Genomic DNA, 15,844 nt, shown 5'->3' with positions numbered 1-15,844 from the left:
AGTGTAAAATGTCATAACGCCGGCGGCCTGCTGAACGGATTACCGGGATCTGGCTACCGCAGACTCACATCTCGACAACCTCACAGCCACTCCAAAGTGTTGCCCTGTTGTCGCACTGTGCGTGCGGCCATTGCGAATCACCACCTGTCATTTACAATTTTGAAACTGATTGTCACGGCAGGTGTCCGCTAGTCGCTTCCATAGCCTATTATCCAGCCCAACCAACTTTCAAATCTATAGCCCATGACCTTAGTTCCCATCGCAGCACAAAAGTGCTGCACTGCAATAGTCTTTGCACCTGGCGGGGACCATCTCCGGATGTATCACATTGTGCGTTCGGGGATAGTATCCACCATATAAGGGATAAATGATCCCTTGCTTTTAGATTAAAGTGCCTTAAAGGGCCTCTGCGCTGTTGGCTTCGGCCCCACGTACGCCTCCCAAAGGTCCGGGACCCCATGGTCCCGAGATATGGAAAAGACATACAAATAATAATGATAATTTTATCACATTTATAATACTTAACTCTGTTGGCGAAAGTTTTCCCATATTTAATTTATTATTTAATTTATTATTATTTATTATTTATTTATTTATATATTTAATTTATATTTGTATATATATCACGTCCAGAAGTAATTTATTAATGTAATCTACAACCAGAAGAATAACAACTTATCAGAAATCATCTAAACATACTTAAAAATCCTAAACGCTGCATACCACTCTTACAATGCAGGTACGCCGCGCGACACAAAACATTTTTTTTAACAGAGTTATGAAAAAAAATGTTTGACAAGTTTACTATTCTGTATAGAAGGTTAACTGGGCTATTCACAGGTATTTTTTTTCTAGAGCAAATCCTCATAGTTTAAATTTTATAGAGGATTTACGAAAAAAAAAATTAAAAGATTTTTTTTGAATGTTGAATTTCTCGATTTTTTTGTATGGGTGAGTGAAAATTTAGTCACAGAAATGAATATTCTTCATCCTCGAATTACACGAAAAAGACACCAAACTTGATATAGTTGCGAGATGTATGCAGATATAAAGCTTAGAGTGAGGCGCGCCGGAGGCACTTTTCCCCCCCTCCCCTGCCCACCTGCTGGGGGGAACCTCTTGGCAACCGGGCTTAATCAGCTCTGATCACACCCAGGAACACCTGTTCCAAGCGGTTTGCTTTGTCTCCAAAATGCAAGGTGGTGGACCTTAGATCCCCTACTAGAACGCAGACCTGCGAAATCGACTCCAAACTCGCGTTCGCGGCTTCGCCCGCGATTCACGCGCATAGTCTGGAGGGGGCTATATGTTCGCTCCGCGACGTCGCGCCGCGTGAAGCACATAGTCTGGAGGGGGCTTTACACAGTAAGCGCTGAGCGCGCTAAAACCATTTACACTATACGTTCTAGTGCGCTAGATAGCGTTAGTGCGGCAGAGCACATGCGATCGCACTAGATTGGGTCACTAAAGCCCCCCATTCACACTCCTACCATGTAGGCCGCCTCGTTGGGTAGGATTGTGTATGGGGGTTGCGGACTACGGGCCGTCCTACCGTTTAGCCGTTTGTATGGGGGTTGCGGACTACGAGCCGTCCTACCGTTTAGCCGTTTGTAGGACGGCTCGTAGTCCGCAACCCCCATACACAATCCTACCCAACGAGGCGGCCTACACGGTAGGAGTGTGAATGGGGGGCTTTACTGGCTAACTGTCTTTACACTATACTAAATTAGTGCGCTAATGCAGGCTACATACGATGACAAATCGTTACGATAATCGACAACGATTTGTCATACACACGGCAGATAAAACTGCGCAGTTCGGACTGCACAGTTTAATCGCTACGATTTATCGTTACGTGAGTAGCCGGGGTAACTCAGCTAGCGCACTGCAAATTGTATAATGTAATGCCCGCTTATGGAGTCCGTTCTCTATACCTTTCTAAATGTTGCCATACAGGAAAAAAAACGGTTCTTTGGTGGTGACATGCGTGCGCCCGTGAGGAACAGAGAGCCTGCCGCGACTCCGCGAACCATGTTCGATGTGTTGCCTCTCTGTCGCACTTGTAAATTCGTACGTAAGTGTGTCAGGGAGGCAACAAGTGGAACGTGGTTCGCCTTAGAGAATATAACCAACGGAGACGCCATGTCTATAATTTTTGGTACAAAATAGTCTGCCATATTTTGCGGGGGAGGGGCACATCAAATTATCATCAAATGTATACGTACGTAAACTTAGCCCAAAGAGAATATAATCACTACGTTTTAAGAGACGGGACTTCCATACTGGCGATTTGATTAGTCTGTTTGTATGTTTGGTGTTCCAATCATTACCAACATGTATGACAAAGAACTGTCAAAGAACAATAGTACCAACATAACAGACTTAAATAGTGTAGTATGCCACACGCTTGCCTATTTTATCGATATCGATAAATTGGGGAGGGTTGAAACATGGGCCCCTGTCAACAATTTTCGCAATAGAAATCAGGTTAGAATCAATCCACATGTAAGTCGTATGTTATATATAGTGTGGACTTTTAGTGGACTTAAGGTGGCTACTGACGAGCCTTCCAACAGTCCAAATAGCGTGGCTGCAATCCAAAATCGGTCCGTGAATGTCAAAAACGTACAATGTTTAATATTAGGATGCCGTCCATTTGGATGAATCCATTGTAACGGCATCCATTTGGAAGGCTCGTCAGTGGCCTGCTTAATACATGGTTGGACTTAAATGTGAACACGATTTTTATTTGTTAAAATAAAAATATGTAAAATGTTTTTTTTTTAATTAATTTAATATAATTAATTTAAAATACATCCCGACGGTCCGACGGTCCATAGGTAACAGAGGAAAATGTGTGTTCATAAATGTTTTTTTTTCTATAGGTATATAATATTCTTGAATAATAAAATTAAGTCTTCCTTTACAACTTATTTGCGCCACTGCCTGCATCTAAAAACATTTAATAATTACACATACTTTTTCTTATATTTTAGGTTAAAATCTTAAATAATAGAATATCACGCAAAACTCTGCCTACCTACGCAGAGTTTTGCGTGATATTCTCTATTATTTAACGTCACTACCACTATATGTCACAATCTGGGGGTCTACCGCCTTATCCTCTCTATCACTCTTGCATATTCGAGCGATAAAAAGGCAGATAACTAAATTTAGATTTTCGCGTTTACCAGTACTTCGGACCTTGTTAACAAACCGCCTTGATGCATCAATGTCATAATAATTTATTGTCTGTGAAAACTTGTCAAAAAACAGTTTAAGGCAGAGTATGTATAAGTTAGTCTATGAATTTACTGGAGTCGGTAGTACTGCACTCTGGCGGCAGAACATTGCAGTAATATCCCCTATTACTAGAATCCAAAAATATCATATATATATATATATATAAAATTGAAAAACCAGAACGGGATAAAAAACTAGGGAAGAAGCGAGATGGCGCCTTACAAATTTCTAAGAAAGTTTTTGACACGTTTCTCGAATACGACGCACGTATGATAAGAAAAACCTGTTCAAATCAATTATCTACATATGGGAATAGAACTAGAGCATAAAAACTATCGCTTCCGATGCGTATTTAATTTACAATAAGGAAAAGAAATTTTCATAACAATCTTCATTTTACGACATCGGCCATTTCTCGGCAACTCTCGGTTGCTTTCGTTTGGCGGTGCTACAGATTAGACCAAATAATCCGTAAGTTAAAGTAAACTAAATTATGTTTGTCATGTTGGTATACAGTTATTTCGTCGTTTTTTTACACGAAGTAAAATAAAAAGTGCTGTCAACCTCAACCTTAGTCTATAGAGCCCATACGAGTGATTTATGTCATATATGACTTATCATTATTATCATTATTATAAATCAAAGTAATTACTATATTATTATTATCAATTTGTATTTTGTTGTTTTAAATTTATTTTTCAGTTATATTATTCAGATTGACTTTCACGGCTTCGGCAAACATTGCCATTCGTCCGGGGAACGGGCTAAGAATGCTGAGATGGGCCAAAAATACAAAGTTGATAGTAAGTTATGTAGGTAGATTAAAGTGCATGTTCAGATATTATTGAGCGACCTGATAAAAACAAGCAAATGTACAGTCAGCAGTCAGCCAAATATCGTAATATAATTTTGTTGCCATAGAAATAAGGATGTGGTCCGATATAGTGGCGAAATATTGAGAGACAAAAGCGGCTAAATTCAGTGGTGGCTCGGACACTTAGAGAGAATGGGAGAGGATCGTGTCGTGAAGAGAGCGCAGGTACTTGGGACAACAAAATGAGAGTCGCCCGAGTGGACGTCCTAGGTACCGCTGAAACGACGTAGTTGCTCAAGACCTGCTCAACCTCGGCCATGGCGACTGGCGAGAGCTATCGCAAGACCGAGAGGACTAGACTTATGTTTGTATGAAAAGGCGATTTAAGGGCGGTGGTCGTCCATATTCGTCTTAAGGCGGAAATTAATCTAATGAACGTTTTTGCAACTAGGCTTATAAGAACAAATAATAATTTTATCTTGAAACAAGTTTTAAATAAATACGTGTAGATGAAAAAATACAATCTTGCCTTTTATCAAATCACATCATTTTTTGACAAATTTGCGAATTGAGTTATCCAAATAACGGCTACAAATAAGAAATCCCTATCACAGTTTTAAACCATGGCAGGGTTGAATACATAATAATGTCGGTATTTAACTAAACATAAGACGAACTCTTTATTTCATTTACGCGAGCGCAGCTGCGGGCCCGTCTAGTATAATATAATGTCCATTCCATTAATGCACAGATGATAAACAATTTTCCACTAAAAATATTCGGAGAAATAATTATAGTTATGTTGTATACCAGGAAATTCACACATTTTATTTTATTTACATTGATAAAAAATAAGGCTGCAGTCGATATCGATACTTCGTATCGATACTTGTAGTACATCACTAGTTCACAATGAAAGTGGATATGAAATATCTAATTTTCGATGTGTTTATAGCCTGCTAGCCTGCTACACCAAAATAAGGCTAAAAGTATCTAAAGCAATACTTACCGGTCTTCATCTAATGGAAATTTCGCCATAAACTTCCTTTTTTGCGATTTTCGCGAGCGTATCAATTGCCACATATTTCGCACTGAAACAACTTAGTTTTCGGTGGCATTTAAACTAAATCTATTGACTCACTGTATGTTCTTATCACGTTTGACTGTTTTGGAAAATAACGAAGGCTTTTAAAAAAGAAATTGCAAGAAATACGTAAGTAAAACCTACGAACCGCCATGACAAGCAACAAAGCAATGTGGCTGACAGTTGACTTGACAGATAAATATATATATAGCACTGACGTTTTATTTTGTTTTTTTGGCTATGGCTAGGTCACTGAAGACCATACAAAACCTATTTTTGTTCCTAGTTGCGTCAGCCTGATTAAAACGACCGAAGGCAGTGTTTTTAATCGACACGATTTGCGAATTACCTAGTTACCTAGTACAACATTTTACCCCACGCTGGATATCTGTCTCGCTCGCTCTTAAATATATACTTGGTCAAGCAGATCTTGTCAGAAGAAAAAGGCGGCAAATTTGAAAAATGTAGGCGCGAAGGGATATTGGCCCATAGAAAATTTGAATTTTGCGCCTTTTTTTACTGACAAGATTTGCTTAACCAGCTATAGCTGTGTTTTTTAATGGACGTACGGCGGACCACCTTCCTCACAATCGACCATGATCGCGATTCAATACGCCCATCCCATCTGTAACAGTTTTTATAACGACTAACGACTTTCTGTTATAACGACTAAATTAAGTAAGGTTGTGTGAAGCGTTTTACAGAAGAGAAATAAACTATATCCATCCCTTTTATGGGGCAATTATACTAGCATAGGGAAAATACAGTATGATTCTCTCTGATTATGCACGAATGAGAAAAGATCCTGGCCAAACTATACATTCCATCTTATGCTAATATCCCACATTCATATGACTTATGGTCACCCTAATTAGAAAGAGATGGAGGGCTCAGGTTTGACCTCTCATGTGGACACACTTTTTGGCCAGTGTACACTATCCAGTTTACTCTCTACGTCCGTGAGTAAATGTCGCAATGTATTAAGGCCCCAGTACGCAATGGGCCATCACCGGCCACTCCAAGGGACGCAGCCATGCGATGCGGTAGAATGAGATAGCAATATAATTTGCTCCCTCTAACGCATATAGTTCGTTTTTTTTAGCATTAGAAAGAACTCCACAGAAGCAAGCGTGCAGTTTTTATCAGGTTCTTTAATTGTTAATAATTATTGAATTATATAATGTAGCATGGTCAATACATATAATTTACTTCAAATTATTACCGCTGAAAGTGCTGGATTTGGAACCACAAGCTTACTTCTGCGAAGTTCTTTCTAATGCTAAAAAAAACGAACTATAAATGCATCCCTTGGAGTGGCCGGCGATGGCCCATTGTGTACTGGGGCCTTTACAAATCATCATACGATTATTGGTGACGTTTGGAGAGGCCATAAATTCCATTTCCATGTCGATTATGAATGTAGTATTTAACTGGATCAGTCATGTGCTGGCGAAAGAAATGACCGAACGGGATAGTCTTATATATCTTTCAGTAGGAGTAGCAGAGAAAGAGTTATTATTGACATTATTGTTTGTCCTTGTCACAACCTCACTTTTTTTTAATTCCCCACCAATAACCCGACTAAATTACGTAGGTTATGTTTGGTATGTTGTCAGGAATCTTAAAAGGAGTTTTAATTTTGTCGCATTGCGTATGTTCTGTCCAAAATCAATGGAAAATTAGAAGATACTAGAGAGACATAAATCCGCCATTTTGATTTCAACGCTTGGGCTCGCTTTTCGTGTGTCGCTCCTGCCCGCCATTAGTGACGCCGGCCATTAGTGACAAACCCATTAAAGGTTATTTGATGGATTTAACTTAGTTGTGGTTTAATTTAACGTGACTGTTGCACCAGAGATACTAAATATAAATGTGATTAGTTCAACACGCTAATTTTAAAAGCTTGGTACGTATTTTTATTTGAAACATGTACGTAGGTAATAATTGTGTTTTAGGTTACTTTGCTGCGTATATTAACATGCATTGTTTTATTTCAGATCATGTCACGTTACGGTGACTGTAAAGTGTACGTGGGCGATTTGGGTAACAACGCCAGTAAGCCTGAACTTGAGGATGCATTTTCGTACTATGGCCCTTTAAGAAATGTTTGGGTGGCAAGAAATCCGCCAGGCTTTGCCTTTGTTGAATTTGAGGATCCTCGAGACGCTGAAGATGCGGTAATTACCTTTTAACTCTATAAAATCGCTAAACTTGGCACAATACTTAGAATTTTATTGTTTGTGTGTACTTATTCAGGCTAATTAAATGTTTTCAGATCCGTGGTTTAGATGGCCGTACAATATGTGGTCGTCGAGCTCGCGTCGAGATGTCCAACGGCAGCCGTGGATTCGGAGGCCGGGGGCCGCCGCCCAGATCCCGCCTGCCGCCTCGGCCCTACGACGACCGCTGCTACGACTGCGGAGACCGCGGACACTACGCCCGCGACTGCACACGCCGTCGTCGCCGCAGGTGACTATTATTTTAATCATTTTATGTATTAACTTTACGGCTTGTGGGACAACCAATGCAGCTTTGAATAAGATATTTTCAGCGGCTGATAACAAAGAAAATTATAAAATCAGCAGAGTTTAGTTGAACACAATCTTTTTTTATAGTGACGGGTTTGCTGTATGAATGGTGCACTTAAAGTAAACAAAATAATTTACACTACTTACCTAGTAAAAAAAGACAAGTTTAAATAACAAGCTTTGATATAAATATGTATTTACTGCATTTGTAGATAATTAATTGAATTGGACAGTCATTCATAAAATAAAGTAATTAAATATTTCTTAAACCAAGTTTCTGTATAAGCAAACAAATTCATACAGGTTAACAAACACATGGAGGCAGTGACCAGTAAATAATTATTAACCTAACTGCTGTAGACTGATACTTATATAAGACGTACAAATTGGGGCTCATTTCACTGCGGTCTGATAAATAAGACAAAACGTTGTGTCACTTTGTACTGCGGGCGACATGAGCACGCTCAATGAAAAATTCTGTAGCGGTTAAAAGGTTAATATCTGTATTTATTTTCAGTATTGTGAATTTTTGAATAAACTGGTTAAAGTGAACAATTGGTAACCATCAAAAATCTGGGGTGTCATTAAAAGTAAAAAATTCACATGTGGTGAGTCAATATTTCTTCCTTGCAACTTGCTCTACACATTCTGATAGTCATCATAGCATAAGGAATATGCTGTGGCAAATGTGTGAAGTTAATTTGTTATGTAATGTTTGTTTTCTTCTGTGGAAAATTTGGTTGAAAGAGATCATGATATGTGCACTGTAGGCTGGGGGGATTTCCATGCATTTAAAATTCAAAACAATGTATAGATTCCCAATGTTTCAAGACTCACATAAACCAATGATAACTATGTTATAGGTTATCATTGGCCTGTGCGCCGAGACCGAACTCTTCAGAGTCTGCACTTCTTATTATCTGCGCTACGTAGATTTCACTTCGCGGCGTGTACTCCGATGAGTCGCCCGCATCGGTAACCCCTCTGCAAACTACGTAGCTACAGGCTACGTGCGCACGTCAATTGTCGACAACTACATTGAGTGTAACGTTTTCTACGCGTCGCGACGCACGTCTAATGTAATCACTGCGCGCACTCAGTGAGTTACACATTATTCACAGTATTTGAGTTCAAAGCAGACTTCCTATTCTATAAGTAATAATTATTTATTTCTAGTACAAGGCAGGTATAGTAAGGACAGTTTTATCTCATTAGGACATAGATTTGGTGGATTTGCTGCAGAAGATATTACAAGAAGTAATCAAGAATTATCCAGGAACAAGCTCATGAAGAAATAAACCTGTGTTATTATGTCTTCACTAGAAATTTGTGTTATAACTTATGAGCCTGCCTAACAAACATTTTCGATTTCGCATTTGTTAGCCAGACTTATAAGAGACTGCTGCCTACTTTCTCAACTTATTCTCAGCTACTTTTTATATATTACATTCTTGTGTACAAATGGCAAAATATGTCATATCTGGTTGGCACGACAGATCTGAAATGTATGGGAAGATCTGCGGATCCAGATCTGGATAATTGGATAATTTTATACATTTTGGATCTGGATTGCAAAGCCTTAGTCATATCACTATTTTGTAAATACCTCTTAAATTCTTCTGCCGCTATGTAAATACATAATCTCGTAAGGTACTATTAATTTATTCAGATTGAGGTTTTTACAGAGTGGTGATAATAAGCATTAGTGAGTGTCAGTAAGAATGAACGTTATTTTGTATGTATTTCCAGCCGCTCTCGGTCCCGCCGCCGCAGCCGCTCCCGCTCGCCGCGCTCCGGCTCGCGCTCCCGCAGCCGCTCCCGCTCGCGCTCCCGCTCCAAGGGACGCTCCATGTCGCGCTCGAGGTCTAGGTCACCATCCAAGGAATCCAAGAAGTCCAACTAAAAAACTTTTAACCACCTGAACAACTAGCTTTACTATTACCACTACGATTCCTTTTGTGTGTTAAGTGATACAGTTTTTGGATTCTTTGCTGAGGAAGACATTCCTTATTTATGTAAGGTATTAATTTTGCGATCAATAAAGTGACTTGCGAATTATATTTGTTTTATTTATTAAATTGAATCTTACATATAAATATGTACATAGAGAAATGTTTTATTATGATATTCTCATGAATTTAATTTAATCCTATATAGACGGCATTATATTACGTCTTTGAATAAAAAAAAATCTAGTACTTATATTTACACAGTATATTTACGTGTCAAAACATAGGGCGCATTGTCACTGGTGAATTTCCAATATGATTTGGAACTCTGGTAGCCGTTTAAGAAGTATAGTGCTTTTACGGTAGATGTTGCTAGGCGTCTCCCTAAGGCCCACTTGCACCATCCCAATAACCCGGGGCTAAGCGGTTAAACTGTTAACCCAGTGTCAAATTGTACTGGTAACCATGGTAATTCCAGGTTAACCCCAGGTTAGTGGAATCGTGCAAGTGGGCCTAAGGTGTTTACTGCTTATGATGGAAATACTCGTCGTCCTCGGGTAGAGTCTCGGTAGCTCAGTTGGGAGAAAGAACGATGGGCTAGTGATCCAGTTAGCGGAAGGTGCTGGGGGTGGGATACGGCGTTGCGTGAACAAGAGATTTCCTTTGGCAGGATTGGTCCTTAGGACCCAAGGATGGATTTAAGAAGTGGAGCCACCGAGATTTTTGATGTAAATTTTTAGGGGGGGGGGGGCTCTCAACTTGATCTTGATATCTATGTCATTTAAGCTACTAGGCCAAGTTTGGTATCGTTTTCGTATAAATCGGGGATGCCGAATTCATTTATGATATCATAATGACACAATTCCGAAGTAAAAACACATAAAATATGAAAAAAATACTTTTTTTTAAATTCCTCTTCATGCCTAAACCGCTAAACCAATTTAGTTAAAATTTGGTACAGAGATAGTTTCAGTCCCAGGGAATAACATACCATACTTTTAATCTCAAAAATTATCCCTTAAGGGTGTGAAAAGGGAGGTGGAAATTTGTATGGGGATCCAATAACCGCTAAAGCGATTTAGATAAAATTTGGTACCTATAGAGATATTTTGAGTCCCGGGGAAGAAAATAGGATACTTTTTATTCAAAAAAAAAATTCTCTCAAAAGTGTAAAGGAAGGTGTAAGATTGTATGGGAAATCAATAACGGCTGAACCGATTTAGATGAAATCTATGTCTACACTTTGATTTAGTTGAAAATGATACTAAACTTGACATAGAACCTATACTTAAAGAAATATTAACCTCAGACGTCACCGACCCTTAAAACCTCCCCACCCCCCACCTGCATCAAAAATCTGGGTGGCTCCACTTCTTAAATACATTTTAGGAACACAAAGATTGATTCTACCAAAGGAAATCTCTTATTCAGTGAACGCCGTATTTGACCTTTTTATGGCTTGAGCACACTCCACTAAGTTTCGAATTTTAGCATTTTGTGCCTCGCCCAAGATATTGAATTTTTCGACTTAAGTAATTTTTGCTACTCTTTGTTATTAATTAGTACAATACAAGTGCGAAAAGTAGGAAATTCTTAACGAGTGGCGATAAATTGAAACACGACCGAAGGGAGTGTTTTAAATCGACACGAGTTGCGAATTACCTTTTCGCACGTGTATTGTACGACGTTTTACAGTACATAATTATGGCCATTTAAATTCTTGACATAGGCACGATGTCCTTAATGAGCTTAATCCCGCCTAGAGATGGGTAAATACCCGAGAGCGGGTATTTACCCGGTAAATACCCGATATTTACCTACCCGCGGGTAAATACGCGGGTATTTTCGTTTTTCTTTTAAAATTGATGTGTTTAATGGTATATGAGTATAAATAAGATTAATTTAAGTATTTTTTATAATGTGACATAAAATGTATGTTCAAACTAATTACGAAAAAGTGGCTTTGAGGTGAAGTTCGATTTTAACATATCAGTCCAATTATGAAAATCGTGTAAAATCATTCCCTGGCTTCCGGAAATGTTTTAAAACGCTTTTAATATACATTACAAAGATAAAAATAAAGACTATTTATGAATGATAAAAAAAAATTGTACAGTGTCACAACTTGGGAAGCTCATAAGTCAAATACAGTTAGTTTTAGGACAAAAATGTATATAACCTTTTTTGTAGAAAATTATGCCTACTTTAGTTTATACATACTATTACATACAACACTTTTCGATATTAATAACCTGATTAATAACAGATTCCAAGAAATATGAAAAAGTTAACTTTTATCCCCCTCCCCCCACCACACCTCCCGCCGACCGAAATAAAATGTGTATTATCAACGTATAAGTACGATAATTTACTCAAATCTAAAAAAATACTCTTATGACGGCCTTTTTTTAATATTTATCAAAATTGTACTAAAAAATCCTTAGTTACAACTGCAGGTTTCACTAAACCATTTCATTTTAAATCACCTGACCTGACTGACCTGATGCTGAACCCTGGCTGTACATAGTGGAACTCTGGTTTGGTGCAACATAGGAACACGCTGTTTTGGTAATCCAAGATGTCTTGATGAGCACTTGGGAGAGCAGTACCTAAGATAGAGCTGATGCTGAACCCTGGCTGTACCTAGTGGAACTCAGGTTTGGTGAAACATAGGAACACGCTGTTTTGGTCATCCAAGATGTCTTGATGAGCACTTGGGAGAGCAGTACCTAAGATAGAGCTGATGCTGAACCCTGGCTGTACCTAGTGGAACTCAGGTTTGGTGCAACATAGGAACACCCTGTTTTGGTCATCCAAGACGTCTTGATGAGCACTTGGGAGAGCAGTACCCAAGATAGAGCTGATGCTGAACCCTGGCTGTACCTAGTGGAACTCAGGTTTGGTGCAAGATAGGTACCTACGGTTTTGGTTAACCGACTCGTCGTGTGCCTATGTTGCAGGGTTCCTCTAGGTGGATCAATTCACTTTTTTCTAATCGCCTTCAAAAACAAAGGAGTTTCTCAGTTTGACCCGTATGTTTGTATGTCTGTATGTTTGTTCGCGATTATCCCGCGTTTGGCTGAACTGATTTAAAAGCGGTTTTCAGAAAAGTATTTGTTAAATTCTGGAGAAGGTTTTAGTACTTATTCATAGATGGTACCACTTGGACCCGATAGGTGGCGATGCTATCGGTATATCGTCAAATTTGATTTGATAGATGAAATGGTGGGAGTGGGAGTGCGAGACAACAGTGCGAGTGCGGGTGGGAGTGGGAGTGCGATTGGAAGTGGGAGTGCGAGTGGTAGTGGGAGTGGGAGTGCGAGTAGGAGTGGGAGTGAGGTCCATCATTTACATGCCTATACTCGTATCTTGTCGAGTCTTTTGAGAGTTTTAAGGCGGTGCCAAACCAACAAAAACATTATTTGCTGCCTAACAGAAAAAATAGGAGTACTTAGTAGTGCAAGAACTAAATTAATGAGTAAACTATGTCCTTATGTCTTTTTTAAGCAAGTACTTAAGTGGAGCGTTCTTCGTTGTCTAAAATTTTGGTTCTCTAACATTTTGGTTTGGCACCGCCTTCAAAACCTTAGTAATTACCCCGATGATTATTAATTTGCTTATTATTAGGTATTAATTACTTTTTGGCAGAATTTTGCTTTACGACGGGATAAGGAATGGATAAGGATAGGGGTGGGGTATATACAAATTATTTAATGCTTTTCAGTGGGTTGGTTTTTGAAGGCGGTTCCCTTTTTTTTTAAAAGAAATAAAATTAATCTTCCATTTATAAACATATTTTTTAATACAGTTGCTCCAAAAGTGCTACTTTACGTAGCCGGAGGCCTACCGCGAAAATCGAAATTCATAAATTGCGGGAATCTTTTACTCTTATTAAGACGTAATTAGACTGACAGAGAAAAATGCCCCTAATTGACGAACTTCGATTTTCGCGGTTATCCCTGTTTAGCGTGCGGAAAGTTAAAACCGCGAAATCGAAGTTCGCAAATTGCGGGCATTTTTCATTGTCACTCTTATTACGCCTTCATTGGAGTAAAAGAGAAAGATCCCCGCAATTTGCGAATTGCGGTTTTCGCGGTAGCCCCTCTGGAACTAGTGCTTTTCAATTTTCCTTTTTTTTTTTAATTTATACATGTTCCAATTCACGACTACTTATTGATGAGTGTTAATATTAGTTTCCTTTAAACGTCGTCGTCGTAAATTTAAGAGTTAGACTCTTGTCGATGTAGCTCTCTCCATTTGACTCTATCCAGGGCCGCCTCCTTGATTTCCTTATACCTTATACGACATTACAGCTACCTTTTCTTTTATTTGTGTTATGTAGCTTATCCTCAGCCTTCCCCTTCCTCTCTTGCCTGCAATCTTTCCTTCTATTATGTTATTTATAAAAGCGTCATGTCGTATAAGATGACCAATCATTTTCCCTCTCCTACTCTCTATTGTCCTCAACAGTTGCCTTTTCTCTCCTATTTTTTTAAAATCATTTGTGATTCTTTCTGTCCATTTGATCTTTTCCATTCTCCGCCAGCACCACATTCAAACGTCGTAATCAACATAAAACCTACTGTTAATGTAAGAATACGAAAAATATACATATTTCATATTTATAACACGTTTATTTTTTAATATTGAATATTGAAAATTCCGTTCTTAATAAGTTGTCTGAACTCTGAATGGAACGGAATAGCTGCCAGACCTCTGTCAAAGAAGAGTCGTTTTTTAGCATGAATCTAGAATATACCTGGATCTGGCATGAGTGGTGGGGGTAACTGACAGAACGGGATAGTCTTATATGTATCTTTCAGTAGGTGTAGCAGCGAAAGAACTATTATTGTTTGTCCTTGTCACAGTCTCACATTTTATTTGTTCCCCACCTTTTTTTTAGTATGGATAATGGTGGGCAACAAATGAATTCGACCAATCACAGCGTCGCATTTGCGTATGTTTTGTCCCTCACCGTGGCACGCGTATACCACTTCTACATATATATACGATCCTACCTTCTATGTTTTTTAGGGTTCCGTACCCAAGGGTAAAACGGGACCCTATTACTAAGACTCCGCTGTCCGTCCGTCCGTCCGTCCGTCTGTCACAAGGCTGTATCTCACGAACCGTGATAGCTAGACAGCTGACATTTTCACAGATGATGTATTTCTGTTGCCGCACGGTGGGCTGAAAATCGGCCTCCATAGAAATAGAAACCGAAGTCTTAAATTTGAACTTTTTTTTATTGGAATAGCTTTTGTTAGGTTTTATTATGTCCCAAAATTAATCTTAGCTAATTTGGTTGGAAAAATAATTAATTATAATTTTTTTTCAAAATCTTTGTAAGTATGGCGCGTATCAGATAAATCGAGTTTTCTCCGAAAATAAAAAGTTGACCGTAATATCCTGACAGATGATTTTAAAACCAATTATTATTGATTTTTCCACATAATTAGAATTTTCCTACGGGGTGAACTTTAAAAAAAAAAATCGATATATATTTTTTATTTTATTTTTTTATTTTAATACGGTTATACTCGTTAATTTGACTACAAAAAATGAATTTGAGCTTGATCGAACCAATAACTTTCGCGTAGTGAATATTTGTTCTAAGCAAATGTATGGAGCGTACGAGTAAACCGGATGTTTTTTTCAAAAATTAAAAGTAGGTATACCGTAATATCCTTGCAGATAATTTAAGTACCAATTATTAATGATATTTTGTCATAACGCGAACTTTTCTACCGTATGCACTTATTTACCAAAAATATAAAAAACTTATTTTTTCATGCTGAAACAGCTTTTTCTCATTGTTTTAATCAAATAAATAATAAACATACAAGAGTTACAAGTAGAAAATTGAGAATAAAACCATTACATCCCTTACATTATTACCCTTGTATCCTCTTTATTACATTATCTTTGTACTTAATGAAACAGTATTTAACAAATGACACATTGACAACTGATGAGTCTAAAATTAATGATCATTAATGAGGTCCGGTTACAATCGTTAGTAGATATTATGAATAGCTAAGTTTAATCATTAAGGTTTTAATCATTATGCTTATAATTAGACGTAAAACTAATTACAATAGCAATGATATACTCGTAGAATGGTGGTGTTCATTAGTACTAGCAAAGACACATCTAACTTCGTATAAGATGAATAAAGTCTAAGGAAAAAACGTGCCTCGGAAATCAAGAAAAAGTCATTCTCGGA

The 15,844-nt window shown here is 38.2% G+C and overlaps 1 protein-coding gene across 2 annotated transcripts; it reads left to right on the top strand.

Moving 5' to 3' along the window:
* The first annotated feature begins 6,855 nt into the window (after positions 1-6,855).
* On the top strand, positions 6,856-9,724 carry LOC134792228 (serine/arginine-rich splicing factor 7-like). Of its 2 annotated transcripts, XR_010144403.1 has the most exons (5): positions 6,856-7,047; positions 7,139-7,318; positions 7,417-7,610; positions 8,533-8,768; positions 9,419-9,561. XR_010144403.1 is itself a non-coding variant. In XM_063763492.1 (4 exons), the coding sequence occupies exons 2-4, from the start codon at positions 7,142-7,144 to the stop codon at positions 9,570-9,572; spliced, it is 525 nt and encodes a 174-aa protein (XP_063619562.1). In that variant the 5' UTR covers positions 6,857-7,047; positions 7,139-7,141; the 3' UTR covers positions 9,573-9,724. The 2 variants fall into 2 exon arrangements, 1 of the variants encoding a protein (XP_063619562.1); XM_063763492.1 differs by lacking the exon at positions 8,533-8,768 and having other exon boundaries at positions 6,857-7,047; positions 9,419-9,724.
* Positions 9,725-15,844: the final 6,120 nt, after the last annotated feature.

Source organism: Cydia splendana, chromosome 1, assembly GCF_910591565.1.
Source record: "Cydia splendana chromosome 1, ilCydSple1.2, whole genome shotgun sequence".
In the NCBI taxonomy this organism is placed as follows: Eukaryota; Metazoa; Arthropoda; class Insecta; order Lepidoptera; family Tortricidae; genus Cydia; species Cydia splendana.
This window is presented reverse-complemented; position numbering and strand designations above follow the sequence as displayed.